Source organism: Triplophysa rosa, linkage group LG9 (assembly GCF_024868665.1).
Source record: "Triplophysa rosa linkage group LG9, Trosa_1v2, whole genome shotgun sequence".
NCBI classification, from domain to species: domain Eukaryota; kingdom Metazoa; phylum Chordata; class Actinopteri; order Cypriniformes; family Nemacheilidae; genus Triplophysa; species Triplophysa rosa.
Window position 1 is genome coordinate 21,356,867 of NC_079898.1, and position 17,181 is coordinate 21,374,047.

At 38.7% G+C, this 17,181-nt stretch overlaps 1 protein-coding gene across 1 annotated transcript in view; it reads right to left on the reverse strand.

Annotated features, from left to right (window-relative positions):
• syne2b (spectrin repeat containing, nuclear envelope 2b) overlaps window positions 1–17,181 on the reverse strand; it is a 103,608-nt gene that overhangs the window by 52,676 nt on the left and 33,751 nt on the right. Inside the window, exons 55-67 of the mRNA XM_057341347.1 lie at window positions 17,000–17,173; window positions 16,851–16,925; window positions 9,441–16,727; window positions 8,792–8,956; window positions 8,251–8,406; window positions 7,846–8,117; window positions 5,670–7,731; window positions 5,217–5,551; window positions 4,941–5,085; window positions 4,619–4,819; window positions 4,185–4,444; window positions 3,515–3,674; window positions 60–215 (exon numbers count right to left, since the gene is read on the reverse strand). Of these exons, the coding sequence (XP_057197330.1) occupies window positions 60–215; window positions 3,515–3,674; window positions 4,185–4,444; window positions 4,619–4,819; window positions 4,941–5,085; window positions 5,217–5,551; window positions 5,670–7,731; window positions 7,846–8,117; window positions 8,251–8,406; window positions 8,792–8,956; window positions 9,441–16,727; window positions 16,851–16,925; window positions 17,000–17,173 (11,448 nt within the window). The remainder of the gene's footprint in view (window positions 1–59; window positions 216–3,514; window positions 3,675–4,184; window positions 4,445–4,618; window positions 4,820–4,940; window positions 5,086–5,216; window positions 5,552–5,669; window positions 7,732–7,845; window positions 8,118–8,250; window positions 8,407–8,791; window positions 8,957–9,440; window positions 16,728–16,850; window positions 16,926–16,999; window positions 17,174–17,181) is intronic.

Consider the following 17,181-nt stretch of genomic DNA (forward strand, 5'->3'; position numbering starts at 1 on the left):
TTAGTCAAGAGTATAATGTTTACATTTAAGCTTTCAAAGAATGCACTGCTGCGTCAAACCTGCTCCTCTGCTTCCTGTAATGAGTTTGAGACTTCCTGTAGTAGACCCTCTATCTCCTCAGGAACCAGTGTGTTTCTGTCCGAGTACATCATTTTCAAGCCTTCCGAGATACGCTGCAGAACGGCCTTCTGGGTACACAGCTGTGAGTGGACCTCCTATTAAGTCAAGAGAGGTATTACTCATCAGTTAGGATACATCTGTACTAAGTGCATCTATGTACTACACAAATTGCACAAATATGTACTTTTTCCATTTTATCCATAATATGTTTTTGGTACGGCATCATAAACAAGACTGGCATAGTTAGTTTGACTCCACAAATGACACAAGCAGTCAGTGTGAGAAGGGACTGGCTCTTTAAATAGATTCAGAGAAACACATTAAAGAACTTCACTGAACTTCAGTTTTTGTTCATTTATGGCGACACACAAATTAATGTTCTTTACGACAAAAAAGGTAAGTTCTGTAAGATCTATGGAATATTAATTTAAGGGATAAAACGAATTATGCTATCCCAAGAATATAATGCAAAAGCCTGAAAAAATATTTGTGTTCTATAATCTTTACTGTTAGAAAGGATGTAGCAAAGCTGATGTATGTAAAGCTATAATATTAAGTCACATTTTATTAAGATATATTTTAAAGACTCATGTTAAAAGCTGTTTTGATTGCATGTGACAAAATATATGATTATCAAAACAATGTTAAGGTCAATAAGTAAAAAAAAGTAAATCTCCTAATATAAGATAATTTATTCAAATAAAAAAATATATGATTGAAATTGAGAAATAGGTCTTTACTTTGATTAATGTGTTTAAGATTTGCAGCCATAATTGATGTACTGTAAGTAAAAAACATCAAATGGCTGAAAATCTTAAACACATTAATCAAAGTAAAGACCTATTTCTCAATTTCAATCATATATTTTCTTATTTGAATAAATTAGCTTATATTAGGAGATTTACTTTTTTTACTTATTGACCTTAACATTGTTTTGATAATCATATATTTTGTCACATGCAATCAAAACAGCTTTTAACATGAGTCTTTAAAATATATCTTAGTAAAATGTGACTTAATATTATAGCTTTACATACATCAGCTTTGCTACATCCTTTCTAACAGTAAAGATTATAGAACACAAATAATTTTTCAGGCTTTTGCATTATATTCTTGGGACAGTTATACATAATGGTTAAACATTTTAATTAACTTTTTTATTTCTTTAATATTTAATTAAAGATAATAAAAAATTTGTGAATTAAAATTAAATTATTAAAATGTATTGAAAACATGTCTTCATCATCATCATCATCATCATCATCATTACTACAATAAGTGTTATGATTTTTTTCATAACAGACTTTGTAGAAAACAAAAGCATGTTTAATTGGTTTACTTTATATATTCGAATAAAAATATTTCTTTAGGCAAACTTTTACAATACATGGAGCCTAAAATATTTGTTTTGTGTCACTTCTCAAGAGAAAATAGTAAAAATGGTAAAAGATAATAAAGAAAAGACTTACATTTACAGAAATCACATGGAAACAGATGAGTGATGTACAATATCACCATATATACAGTAGGTCTATTATTAATATCAACACTTCATATATCAGCATATGCCTTTACTTTCTATAGAACGACTCTGTTTCTCATGATGATGATGATGATGATGATGTGAGCGGTTAGCCTCTAAAGCTTCAAGATAACACAGCCAGAATAATCCAGTCAAAAAGCGTCTCTCTCAACCCTCTTCACCTCTCCGGCTCCAGTCAGTGAGATAAAGAGCCTATTTATATTATAATGAACCATTCAAGGCTGAAAGCTCCATAAACAAGATCCCAAAATTACCAAAAACCCAGAGGGATTGACAGAGAGTGAGAGAAAGAGAGACAGAGAGAATGAATGTAATACTTTCATTTCTACCAGTTCTGTTTCTGTATTGGACATACATACAATATGATATGATGATAAACCACATTTAAACGAATTGAGGGAGGTAGTGAGTACGTGCAAGAGTTGGCACTCAACCCGAGGATCCACTTACAAGGTAGAAACAAGGTGTGTGGGAACATCTGAACAGAATGTGTGTGTGTGTGTGTGTGTGTGCGTGTGCGTGTGTGTGTGTGTGTGTGTGTGTGTGTGAGAGAGAGTGAATAGGAGAGAAAGAGTGTGTCCATCTGAAACAGTGAGGAGACGTTGTCTGGAAATGTTGGAAATGACTCAGCTGTTTATCCAGCATGCTAAAACAGAGCCCTCTGTATGTGGAGAAGAGGCAATGAGAGAGTAAAACAACAGCGTCTAAAACAGTGTGTATGTGTGTTTGTAAAAGAATAACTGTTTAAAGGGGGTTTTGAGTGTTTGTGTGTCTGAACAGCTGCTGATTGAGACTGATTACAGAACCCATTCAACCCAAACAGCCCCATTCTCTGAACACTAAAACCACTACTGTTTTTGAATAATAACATCTAACACCCCCCCAACCCCCCCCCCACCCGTACCCTCATTTTCTATCGTTATGCTTCTGCATTAACTGTTTATTAATTTGTTTGTTTGCTTATGCACTTTCTAGGTCTGTCAAGCAATGTGAGTGCAGGGCCTACATACTGTATTTGACCTAAATCTAAGGGAAAAGATAGGAGGTATACTGATGACAACGAGTTAGTCGATGGCAAAGGTAACGTTTGTTGGGTGCACTGAGGGACAAATGGTGAATAAAGAAATGCCCCCTCATTAGCTTTAGTCGTGTTAGTGAAATCCTAAGAGCAGGAAATACTACATACAGTATAACATACAAAGAAATAATGGCAGACATTCACAACTATATTGGTGTGGTTTGGAGCAAAACAGAATATCTATTATTTAACCATTCGGTATTAGATTTGCTTGTGGGAAAAGAACATTCCAAATTTTCATTTAATCAGCATTTCTAGATGTATTGTGTCCTTTCCAGTCCGGTGTCTGTTGAATTTCAAGTTTTTTCAACAAAATCAAACCTCAGGAATGACAAAGTCATCCAACAGCAATGTGAAAGACCGTCAGCACAAGACACATGAAAACTGTGATCAAAATATTTTTTTTACTTTTCCTAAATACATGTACAAATATTACTGTTGTATTACTTAAAAGTGAATATGAACTTGTTTTCTGTGCAGTATTTGAGGTCTGAAAAAATACAGAGCATCTTTTCTGTTATTTTGACCTGTTTCTCCAGTTCTCATTTTATGCAAATAGAAACAATATTTTTGTTGGAATTTTGGGAGAAAATAAATTTTGTTTACAGAATAAAACAAAAACAATAATTTTACCTAAACACATACCCATAAATAGTAAATTCAGAAAAAATGAAATCTAAGCCTGATATCAGCCCCTTAGCAAGGCCAGCTGGTATACAAATAAACTGTAAAAAAATGGTAACTCTATCAAATTTCGATAACCGGTGACTGACCTGTAGCTGTTTTTTGCTGGGCTCGTGCTCCAGTACAGAGAGAAGAGAGACAGCAGCATCCAGCCATTCTCTGACTCCCAGCAACTGTTCCTGGATCCGTTCCCTCTCCTCCATCTCTGCTTTCACTGCCCTCTGACCCTGAGTACTGCGCTCCTTCAGACTGCAGCAGACACAACAAAGTTTAAAAGACACATTTAAAGCAGTGAACCAGTTTTACGTAATTTAACACTGAATATTTACATTTGAATGATTTAAAGGGATAGTTCACTCAAAAATGAACATTCTGTCATTTCAAACCGGAATGACTTTCTTTCCTCTGCAGAACATAAAAGAAGATATTTTGAAGAATGTTGGTAACCACCAAGCAATGGCGGTACCCATTGACTTGCATTGGTTTTGGGTCACTACCATAGAAGTAAATGGGTAACGCCGTTGTTACATTTCCAATATTCTTCAAAATATCTTATTTTGTGTTCTGCAGAACAAAAAAGTAAAAACTGTGGGTAGTCCACAAATATCAATATTTCTCCAAAATGCATATATTATATTTAAGTAAACTGGTATTAAAACACCACAGAATAACAATAAATTGTTTTATAAATGAAATAAAAACCAAAGAAAGGAAAGAAATAAAACAACCAATCAGCTACAAGTGAAGCAGATTTCTGACCTATGGTAACGCTCCTGCAGGGCTTGAAGTTCTTGGCATAGTGCAATAGGTGGAGCCTTTTCCAGGTGAGAGGGTATACCGAGCAATCTTGCAGCTCTTAATTCCAATGCTGAGAGAGCTCTGTGTTCACAGTCCAGTCTATCCTGGTACTGGGACCAGAACAGCAGTAGTTCCTGCAGCTCATCACCAGACATACCCTCCTTGTTGCTATCTGGAAGTTCAGCCTCCACCTGGTCCAATACTGTGGCCGCTCGCTCCACCTGTGGAATAAAAGACAAATTCAGACAAATTCAGTTCCACTCACCTTATCTGTCTGTCAAATATACACAGTGGAAGGATTTGGCAAGTTTCATCGAACATGCATCTAACACAACAGATTCATTGCTAATTTTAAGTGCGTGTTGACATGAGTCTTGCAATCAGTTTGTTCATACACTATGGGTAACATCACTCCACTCTTGTTCCATTTGTTCTGTCCGTTTCTGTAGATCGTTGGCACAGCGTTGCAACCTTGCCGCCTGCCCCCAGAGGGCACTCACTGCATGCTCTCTGTTGGCTCTGCAGCCATGCAGTGGACACCACTCTCTCAGATTTTCCAGTTTCCCAGGAAGCATGTCAACCTCCTCCACTAGAGCCTAAAAATATGAGAAATATGTTTACATCTACTAGCATAATTTATACACTTCTACTACATTACTAGGAAAAAATACACATATTACGTAGGGTAGCTAACGTTTACGAATAGAAGCTGTTTACCTTGAGTTTCTGTCGCTGGTCTTTGCACTCTTTGTGTGAAGTTATTTTATCTGAAGTACATTGTGACAGTGATGTTTCTAAGTCTCTCACTTGTTGGCAAAGGTCTTCATAGCATTTACGAGATTGTTTTTGACACTCAACACACCTGGTAATGTACAAGAAACACCATGTTTTGATTAGCAAAGCTGATTTATCTTTCCTAAAATATGTACTTGAGTTAACTAGTGTACTTAGAGTGTACTTTTTTTAAAGATTTGATAAACATAAATAGTATACCTCATCAGTGATTCCAATTGAATTTGGGCTTGGGCCTTTAGGGTCGACAGTCTGACCAAGAGCACACCTAGAACCTCCGTCTGAAGACACTCAATTTTCTGTGGTTTGAAACAGGGATGCTGTGGGGCTTGCGTTTGGAGCTGTGAAATATGTGACTGGAACTCTGTGTCTAGGGTTGATAACGTTTGCTGAGTATCTTTAAGTCTTTCTGAACAGCTTCTAGCAGAGCACACTGATGGTAGAACAACCAACGTGGTTCTCTGGAGGAACCGAATGGTGTTAATCAAATCTTTGGTGTAGTTTCTCAACAGTTCTTTGGCTTTTGTTAGGTTCACCTGGAAAAAGAAAATCAGGTTCAAATTTAGTAAATAAATCATTATGACTTTGTATTGTGTTGTATTTGGAAAGACTCATCCCTGTCATTGAGTTGCTGTTTAAAAAACCACGACTCACCATTCGTTGATCACACTTATCCAAAACCATATCCTTCAAGCAAGCAAGCTGTTTGAAGTTTTTTGGCCTCTTTTCAGGTTCAGCTACAGTCCTCTTTTCAAGAAACTCAAGCACTCGCATTCTGGATTCTACATCCTTTCTGAGCATAAGACACTTTCTCAGTTCTTTTTCAACCACTCTTTCCTTTGGTTCAATGTTACAAGGCTTTTCCAGCTCTTCATTGGTGTCTTGAAGGAATTTCTGAAATGCTTTTTGTTCTGATGGGTAATGAATATGTTTCAACACATCCCATTCCAGTATCCGAAGATTGTTGCTCACTGCCAATTCCCGGGTTTGAATATTTTCTAGGATTTGCTTAAGTCTTGTTTCTTCAGCAGAGAGCTGAGTTGGATAAAGATCCATTGTGATGACGTGGAGTTCTTGTTTTGTTTCCTCGCACAAGAGTTTTATTAAATACATTTTGGTCAGTAGGGCCTGACAATCTCTGTAGCGCTCCTCTTTGTCAATGCTCTCATCTTTGGTCCGTGCAATCTGATCCTCCACATCTTGCATGAGATCTTCAACACACTGCCTAAGACTCAGGTACTTTTCATGCTCCTGTGCTTTGAGGTCCAAATCGTTCATTTGGTGGTGCAGTTCAGTAATAACACACAATAGCTCTCTTCTCTTGTCTTCTGCACAAGGGCTGACTTGCTCAATCTGAGATTTGCGTTCCACGACCATCTGCTTGAAGGGTTCGATGGAGGAGAGGGTGTCTTTGGTAACCGGGAACCGGTGTCTTTTAACGTCAATTAGCATTTGTCTCAAACTATTCTCAAGTGATGATACCTTCCTCTGAGAGGATTCCTGACTCTGGATGACATCCATAACTTTCTGGCAACAAGCTTTCTCATAACTGATGATATTCTTGATGTCCTCTTGAAGGTTAGTGAGTTTCTCATTGAGCTGAGAACTCTCAGAGACACTTAGCTCTGAAAACATGTCTTTGCTTTTCATCAGGAGAGCCTCAGTGAGAGCAGAATGTTTTTCTGCCTCTCCAAGAGTGTCTTGGATTTGCCTCAACCTACGATCTAGGTCTGCCACACTCAAACTCTGATAATCCTCTCTTCTTAAAGCTTCTTTCCGGAGATGTCCCACTACCCAGGAATCAACATCTGCAATCTGCTCTGACATCTTCTCCCTAGTCTGAAGCCCTGACTCAATCTCTCGAACTGCCTCGGCCAGTTGTCCTGCTGTAGATTTAGACAAATCTTCAAGAGATTTTAAGGATAAGGTGACCATTGGAACATCAGCCTTTTCTAATTCGGGTATCAGCTCTGAGACTTCCTCAACCAAAGTCTTCAACTGGGTTTGCTTAGAGCTCATCTCCAACTGCAGTTTCTTCAAAGTTTTAATCTGTCTATGGACTTCTTCGGGAAGCAGCGACACCTTCTTTTGCCGTCCTTTGATGTCACATTGTGTCTGCTTGGCCCATGCCAGAGCGTCTGTCATCACCTTTACAATTTTACTTAACATTGGGTTACTGCTGGTAGGTGTTTCAGCTGCTATCCATTCCCCCATTTGATCTAGCTTATCCTTGATGTTTTGAAGCTCCTGCTCTATGCTGGATGTCTCTGCTTTGAATTGGGAAAGAGCCTCAGATGTCTGCTGAAGGTTAAGGTACTGTTGCTGACTGGATGTGAGTTCAGCATTTATGTTCATAATTTCTTGAGCTCTGCTGCTGTCCCATAAAACTGGTGAGGATTTTGATGCATCCAAGGTCTTTAGTATGTTCTCTAGATGGTCCTTTAAGGCACTAACCTCTTGAAGAAGGCTAGCACTTTCTTTGGCATAAGCATTAACCTTGTAGAGCGCTCTTTCTGCATCTATCTCCAGCACCCTCCACTGACTTTGTAAGTTGTTTTGCTGTATTTCTGCTGCATGTCTTTCGGGCAGACTGAGGTGGGGTGATAGTTTCGCAAGTGTCTGAATCAGCTCACCAAGAGCTGATCTTTCCTGCTCCACATTTCTCAGAAAAGAGTACAGCCTCTCCTCCTCAACAAAACTGCTTTCAGATGGAGATCTGCAGATGTACAAGATAATTTATAGGTCTTTCCAATATATTAACCAATAGTGTCATGCTATACAATTGTTAGTACAAAAAGAATTTCATGACTTTGCTGTAACAAATACTCACCTCCTCAATGCCTCCCGCTCAATTCGGAGTCTCTCTAGAGTTGCTTTGACTCTCTGTATCTGTCTTTCGAAATCTGCAACCATCTGTAGTTGAGCCTCTTTGGAGTGGACAGCGCTCACTGCATCCCACAATGCTGCATTCCATTGAGCGCTCAGTTGTTGCATGAGCTCAGAGTCATGGACTGTGCCATTAGTGCTGGTGTCAATGTCACCATTTGCCTGATCTTGCTTAGACAGCATAGACACCTGTGTCTGGGCACACGTTCTACATTCCTAAAATTAACACAAATACTGAATAAGCTCTCCACAGGTCATCTGGATTTTTAATATGACCAGAATAATGCAAACTTAAATGTTAAATAGGCAAAACGCTAATAGAAGTGATATGCTTATGGGACTGACGTACCTCAGCCTCCTCTAGCTGTTTGGCCATGTCTTTGGAGTTCAGTGCAGCTGGGTGATTTCGAAGGTCCAGTAAATGAAACACTAGTCGTTTTAATCGAGCTTCAAGATCAGCACTAGATGTGTCCAGAATATTCAAGGTACTTTTATGTGGCATACCCTAAAAAAAACACTGTGTATTGAGTACATGATTCTAACATTTCGAAAAATATGATTAATAAGTCATGCCAACATATATTATTACCTTAAGTAAAAAGTAAATACAAAAGTAAAGACATTTCAACTTGCTTTTATAAGTTACAAAAACCTATAACTAAACCAAATTTATTAGTTAAAATGATTTGTACAGACAATTACCTTAAAATATAGGGCAACCAAGAATTTCATACACTTTCCTGTATATACACTGTAAAATGTATTTGTAAAATTAACAGGCAACTTACAATTTACAGTGCATTTATTCATGGTAAAATTTTGATCTACATGCATGTTGTCTTGACATTGTATCAATTCCCACTATTCTAAGTAATTATTTTACAAGATACCTCTATTAGAACACGCTTAGCTCCTTTTTCAGTCATTTGTTTGATCTCTATAAAGATATCCTTCATTGTGGATCCCAAAGGCTCCTCTACTTCCTCTACTGAACTCTCAAAGTTTTCAGTGGTAAGAACAACTTGAGCAGAAATCTCCCCTTTTTGATCCTGTGGCTGCAACAGATAAAATTAAATTTATATTTATAATTAACCCTTACCAAACCAGCAACAAATACAACAGCAGTCGTAATCACTTAAAGGAGATTAAAAAAGGTTTTGACACATCCAAGATAATATAAAAAACCAAGCAAATAAAAAATCATGTTCAATGGTGTTATCCTGTAGTTATTGCAAACATATTTATACACAACACTAACATACACTGCATCAGGAAGCATACATAAGGAAGAGATATGGAAATATAAACAAATGTATTCATGTTTTCACTATTTGTTACAGTAACAGACGACTAATGAGTGACAGGAGTTGCAACATAAATGGACAAGTGCAAGTATGTTCACTCCACATTCTCTTTCTTTATGGCAACATTTAAACAAATGTTTTTACACATCATTTGTTGAAGGTCTCAAACAGATATCCAACATACTGGCACGACACCATCATGCTTCATGCAGGTTTTTTCTGTTAATAACATTACCTGCATCTCACAGATGCTCTCAGTTTGACTCATTACATCTATGGGTTCTTGGACCAAGGTAACAGAGTCCTCGCCCTCCTCTAGCTGATCCTGACTGATCAATAGCTTTCTGTCATGCTCCTCTACTTCTTCCTGTTTAGTTCCTGGTTCAACATTGGCATCCACCTGTAATCTTACAAAGATGGAAGCCTTTTCTTGTTCTGAACTTTCTTCATTTCTTGTTAGAGGAGTTGGTATGACATGTGGCTCTGCTGACTTTAATGAAACACTGTCAGTTTCAGATTCATCTTTCTTTCTTCTGGTTGGTGGGGTTGGTATTACCAGTGGATCCTCTGGTATTAATGGAACTATGTCAGTTTCAGATTCATCTTTCTTTCTTCTGGTTGGTAGAGTTGGTATTACCTGTGAATCTTCTGCCATTGATGGAACTATTTCAGTTTCAGATTCATCTTTCTTTCTTCTGGTTGGTAGAGTTGGTATTACCTGTGATTCTTCTTCCATTGATGGAACTATGTCAGTTTCAGATTCATCTTTCTTTCCTCTGGTTGGCAGAATTGGTATTACCTGTGAATCTTCTTCCATTGATGGAACTATGTCAGTTTCAGATTCATCTTTCTTTCCTCTGGTTGGCGGAATTGGCATTACCTGTGAATCTTCCTCCATTGATGGAACTATGTCAGTTTCAGATTCATCTTTCTTTCTTCTGGTTGGTAGAGTTGGTATTACCTGTGAATCTTCTTCCATTGATGGAACTATGTCAGTTTCAGATTCATCTTTCTTTCCTCTGGTTGGCGGAATTGGTATTACCTGTGAATCTTCCTCCATTGATGGAACTATGTCAGTTTCAGATTCATCTTTCTTTCTTCTGGTTGGTAGAGTTGGTATTACCTGTGAATCTTCTTCCATTGATGGAACTATGTCAGTTTCAGATTCATCTTTCTTTCCTCTGGTTGGCAGAGTTGGTATTACCTGTGACTCTTCTACCATTGATGGAACTATGTCAGTTTCAGATTCATCTTTCTTTCCTCTGGTTGGCGGAATTGGTATTACCTGTGAATCTTCTTCCATTGATGGAACTATGTCAGTTTCAGATTCATCTTTCTTTCTTCTGGTTGGTGGAGTTGGTATGACATGTGGTTCTTCTGTTATTATTGGAACTATGTCAGTTTCAGATTCATCTTTCTTTCCTCTGGTTGGCAGAATTGGTATTACCTGTGAATCTTCTTCCATTGATGGAACTATGTCAGTTTCAGATTCATCTTTCTTTCCTCTGGTTGGCGGAATTGGTATTACCTGTGAATCTTCTTCCATTGATGGAACTATGTCAGTTTCAGATTCATCTTTCTTTCCTCTGGTTGGCGGAATTGGTATTACCTGTGAATCTTCTTCCATTGATGGAACTATGTCAGTTTCAGATTCATCTTTCTTTCCTCTGGTTGGCGGAATTGGTATTACCTGTGAATCTTCTTCCATTGATGGAACTATGTCAGTTTCAGATTCATCTTTCTTTCCTCTGGTTGGCGGAATTGGTATTACCTGTGAATCTTCTTCCATTGATGGAACTATGTCAGTTTCAGATTCATCTTTCTTTCCTCTGGTTGGCGGAATTGGTATTACCTGTGAATCTTCTTCCATTGATGGAACTATGTCAGTTTCAGATTCATCTTTCTTTCCTCTGGTTGGCGGAATTGGTATTACCTGTGAATCTTCTTCCATTGATGGAACTATGTCAGTTTCAGATTCATCTTTCTTTCCTCTGGTTGTCGGAATTGGTATTACCTGTGAATCTTCTTCCATTGATGGAACTATGTCAGTTTCAGATTCATCTTTCTTTCCTCTGGTTGTCGGAATTGGTATTACCTGTGAATCTTCTTCCATTGATGGAACTATGTCAGTTTCAGATTCATCTTTCTTTCCTCTGGTTGTCGGAATTGGTATTACCTGTGAATCTTCTTCCATTGATGGAACTATGTCAGTTTCAGATTCATCTTTCTTTCCTCTGGTTGTCGGAATTGGTATTACCTGTGAATCTTCTTCCATTGATGGAACTATGTCAGTTTCAGATTCATCTTTCTTTCCTCTGGTTGGTGAAGTTGATATGACAAGTGGTTCTTCTGGCATTGATGGAATTATGTCAGTTTCAGATTCATCTTTCTTTCTTCTGGTTGGTGGAGTTGGTATGACAAGTGGTTCTTCTGTTATTATTGGAACTATGTCAGTTTCAGATTCATCTTTCTTTCCTCTGGTTGTCGGAATTGGTTTTACCTGTGAATCTTCTTCCATTGATGGAACTATGTCAGTTTCAGATTCATCTTTCTTTCCTCTGGTTGTCGGAATTGGTATTACCTGTGAATCTTCTTCCATTGATGGAACTATGTCAGTTTCAGATTCATCTTTCTTTCCTCTGGTTGTCGGAATTGGTATTACCTGTGAATCTTCTTCCATTGATGGAACTATGTCAGTTTCAGATTCATCTTTCTTTCCTCTGGTTGTCGGAATTGGTATTACCTGTGAATCTTCTTCCATTGATGGAACTATGTCAGTTTCAGATTCATCTTTCTTTCCTCTGGTTGTCGGAATTGGTATTACCTGTGAATCTTCTTCCATTGATGGAACTATGTCAGTTTCAGATTCATCTTTCTTTCCTCTGGTTGTCGGAATTGGTATTACCTGTGAATCTTCTTCCATTGATGGAACTATGTCAGTTTCAGATTCATCTTTCTTTCCTCTGGTTGTCGGAATTGGTATTACCTGTGAATCTTCTTCCATTGATGGAACTATGTCAGTTTCAGATTCATCTTTCTTTCCTCTGGTTGTCGGAATTGGTATTACCTGTGAATCTTCTTCCATTGATGGAACTATGTCAGTTTCAGATTCATCTTTCTTTCCTCTGGTTGTCGGAATTGGTATTACCTGTGAATCTTCTTCCATTGATGGAACTATGTCAGTTTCAGATTCATCTTTCTTTCCTCTGGTTGGCGGAATTGGTATTACCTGTGAATCTTCTTCCATTGATGGAACTATGTCAGTTTCAGATTCATCTTTCTTTCCTCTGGTTGTCGGAATTGGTATTACCTGTGAATCTTCTTCCATTGATGGAACTATGTCAGTTTCAGATTCATCTTTCTTTCCTCTGGTTGTCGGAATTGGTATTACCTGTGAATCTTCTTCCATTGATGGAACTATGTCAGTTTCAGATTCATCTTTCTTTCCTCTGGTTGGCGGAATTGGTATTACCTGTGAATCTTCTTCCATTGATGGAACTATGTCAGTTTCAGATTCATCTTTCTTTCCTCTGGTTGGCGGAATTGGTATTACCTGTGAATCTTCTTCCATTGATGGAACTATGTCAGTTTCAGATTCATCTTTCTTTCCTCTGGTTGTCGGAATTGGTATTACCTGTGAATCTTCTTCCATTGATGGAACTATGTCAGTTTCAGATTCATCTTTCTTTCCTCTGGTTGTCGGAATTGGTATTACCTGTGAATCTTCTTCCATTGATGGAACTATGTCAGTTTCAGATTCATCTTTCTTTCCTCTGGTTGTCGGAATTGGTATTACCTGTGAATCTTCTTCCATTGATGGAACTATGTCAGTTTCAGATTCATCTTTCTTTCCTCTGGTTGTCGGAATTGGTATTACCTGTGAATCTTCTTCCATTGATGGAACTATGTCAGTTTCAGATTCATCTTTCTTTCCTCTGGTTGGTGAAGTTGATATGACAAGTGGTTCTTCTGGCATTGATGGAATTATGTCAGTTTCAGATTCATCTTTCTTTCTTCTGGTTGGTGGAGTTGGTATGACATGTGGTTCTTCTGTTATTATTGGAACTATGTCAGTTTCAGATTCATCTTTCTTTCCTCTGGTTGGCAGAATTGGTATTACCTGTGACTCTTCTTCCATTGATGGAACTATGTCAGTTTCAGATTCATCTTTCTTTCCTCTGGTTGGTGAAGTTGATATGACAAGTGGTTCTTCTGGCATTGATGGAATTATGTCAGTTTCAGATTCATCTTTCTTTCTTCTGGTTGGTGGAGTTGGTATGACATGTGGTTCTTCTGTTATTATTGGAACTATGTCAGTTTCAGATTCATCTTTCTTTCCTCTGGTTGGCGGAATTGGTATTACCTGTGCATCTTCCTCCATTGATGGAACTATGTCAGTTTCAGATTCATCTTTCTTTCTTCTGGTTGGTGGAGTTGGTATTACCTGTGAATCTTCTGCCATTGATGGAACTATGTCATTTTCAGATTGATCTTTCTTTCGCCAAGTTGGTGGAGTTGCTTGGGTAAAACCTTCATCAAGCTGGATTTTAGACGTGGCAAGAACCATCTCAGTCTCTGCTTGACTGTCTTTTCGTCTCAAAGGAGGAGTTGGTTTTACTATGCTGTTCTCTTCTTGCAATTTATCAGCAGCTGCCATTTCTTCTTTTTCAACTTTGCTATCTTTTCTTCTTGTAGGTGGTGTTGGTGTCACAAAGGCCCCCTCTTCTTGGGGTGTGCAAACTGCCAAAGTCACATCAGCTTCTACTCCGCTAACTTTGCGTCTGACAGTTGGGGTTGATTCAACAGTGGACTCTTTAAACTCTGTGTTTTTTTGTTCATCAGTTTGTTGTGTCTCCAAATTGAATGACAATCTTCGATCTTCTTTGTCGTTACATCTTCTTGTTGGTGGTGTTGGTTGGGCTTCTAGATCAAGTGACAATCTTCGATCTTCTTTGTCTTTACGTCTTCTTTCTGGTGGTGTTGGTTGGGTTTCCATATCAAGCGACAATCTTTGATCTTCTTTATCTTTACGTCTTCTTGCTGGTGGTGTTGGTTGGGCTCCCAGATCAAGTGACAATCTTCGATCTTCTCTGTCTTTACGTCGCCTACCTGGTGGTGTGGGTTCAGTATCCAGATTGAGTGAAAGCGTACTTCCCATTTTCTCTCTACGTCTTCGGCTTGGAGGGGTGGGAAGGACTTCTCCCTCAAGTATCTGTGATTCAAGGTTTAGAGACAACCTATCACCTTTACGTCGTCTGCTGGGAGGTGTTGGTATGACATCCAACTCGACATTGGTTTTGTCTTCAGTCCGTCTCCTGACTGGTGGTGTTGGTTTAGGTTGAGTTTCTATGCATTGTGGTCTATCAGCTGATGCTGTCATCTTTTCCACTTCCTCTACAATTACATACATAGTGTTTCCACTTTCCTTTGCTGTAGATGAGACATCTACCTTATCTAACTGTATTTCAGGTTCACCCTCAGCTCCTTGGCTTATGGCTTGCACTTGTTTAGGTTCAAATTTGATTGTTTGTGCTATCACCTGTGTATTACCTGATGGGGTCTTTTCTGCCTCTATTTCTTTAATTAGATTAGTGGTATTTCCAACTTCAGTCTTCTCTTTTGGTGTTAATGAAACATCTATCTTGTCTGATTGGACCTCGGTTCTACCCTCATTTCGTCTAACTGGTGGCGTTGGCTTAGGTTCAGCTTCTAGGCATTGTGCTTTATCAGCTGATGGTGTTGTCTTTGTCTCTTCCTCTTCATTTACATGCACGATATCTTCACCTTCATATTTCTCCTCCTGTGTTAATGAGATATCTACCTTGTCTAACTGGACCACAGGTTCACCCTCAGTTTCTTGCCTTGGCACTTGTGAAGGGACAGATGACATTTGTTTGGATTCAAACTCAATGGATTGTGCTTTTTCCCCTGACGGGGTTGTTTTTGCTTCTGTGTCTTCAATAATATACATACTGTCTCCACCTTCAAGATTCTCCTGTGTTGGCAAAACATCTACCTTGTCTGACTGGAGACCAGTTGCACATTGATATTGTTGTATGACTGCTGTTGATGATACAGGTTCAAATTCAATACATTGTTCTTTATCTTCTGACGGGGTCTGCTCTGTTCCTTCCTCTTGAATGACATTCATTATCTCAACATCAAAGGACAAACTTTCACTAGTGACTGAATCTTTCTTCTGCCTTGCTAGTACATCTGGGATTGCTTCAACGGGCTCAGTCATCTCTGCTGCTTCTAAATGCTTATTTGTGTTGTCAAGAACCCCCATCTCATCTTCAGCAGACATAATCTCACCTTCTGTCTCCAATCTTTCTGATGCTGGATGTGTGAATCCCTGAATTTCTGCCTCAGCTGGTTCTCTAAAAGAAGTGGCAGTCCGTCTCTGCATCTCCATCCCCTCGGGGAAGTCAAGAACAATATATCTGCGTTGGAGTTCATGTGGGCCATTATCTGCAGTCCAGTTCCCTTCTCTGTCAGCTTGTGCAACAGTTGGACCATTGTTCCAAGTTAACGTTCCAATACTTCTTTCAGCAGCATCTCCAGTGCCTTGGGTTTCAGTGGGTGGAGCTTGTGTAGCTTGCACTTGTTTGTTAGTGTCAATATCGGAGAGCTGTGACTGAACTGATGCTATTGCTGAACTACCCTCTGATATACTTACCACACCTGGTTCATTCAGAGAAGATTCAGTGGTCTTTTCTTCTATAACTATCTCAGAATATTCAGTCTTTGGAGGTGCCAAAGCATCACCATCTTGTTTGCTCATTGCGTTCTCATTTGCAATTGTTCTTGTAAAAATTAAGCTTTCTATTGTACTGTCAGTGTCCACACTCTGTATGTGCACTGTATCCACATCTAAAATGAGCGCAGCAACTTTTTTGCTACCTTCACCACACTGCTCTTGGGAATCAGGAATAAATGTGTCCTCATTGTCCTCTTCTATCTCTGCAGTTACTACCTCAATCTTTTCACTCTCCAGCTTCTCAGAAAAAGAGTCTGAACTCAAAACCTCAGTAGAAAACTGGCTTTCCTGCATTTCAATGTCATGTAATTCAATGTCTTTGACTGCAGCTTCCAGGTAGAGAGCTTCAGACGAGGGAGTCTGCATCTTTTCATCTATTACGTCATCATTTTCGGGCATTGTTGCCAAAGCAACAAAGGTAAAACTCAATTCCTCTTTATTCGGTTCACTGCTGCTTGTAAGAACAGGTGTTTTGCATACTCTTGTGTCTAATTCAGGTACCATCTCTGTGGCAGTTGTTTTGAGCTCAACTTGTTGGGTGTCAGATTCTAACATTGGTAGCGATAGTCTTGTCTTGTACATTTCTATCTCGGTTGTAGTTTCTGAGATTTCACATACAGGGATCTCACTGTTCGGGTCTTCGGATGGCTGTATAATAGCCTGTTCATTATCTTCTGTCTTTACGCAGCTCTCAGTGGTAAAGGATGAAGGCGAAACAGTTTCTGACTGTTCAAATTCAACTTCTGTTATCACAGTGGGAACCTACAGTACAAATGATATTTATTATACATGACTTAGCATGATGGCTGAACTGTATAAGCTTCAAGAAACATCTTTTCATTATAATGTTTATAAAATTACTTCAAAAAATTAAGATAAACATACCTGTGAGTCCTGCTTGATGCTTCGAGTCTCCAGTGACAACCTCTCAGTTTCTTGTTTCACCTTCTCCTCGAGATTCTGAAACACAAGTCAACTCTCTCAACCTAAATCATTTATATTAAACAACATTTCAAATAATTAAAGTCTATAACCTTAAGCTCCTGTTTAAGAACACTGATGTGAGTGTCCGTTTCGTTTAGTGTTTTTGTTCCATCTCTTTCAAGTTTGCCAGCCAAATCAGGACCCAGACAATCCCTCAGCAACTGCTTATGGGACAGAGCCACCTGCAGGCTTTTACGCAGTTTCGCACATTCCTCGATTGCAGCCTAAGGAA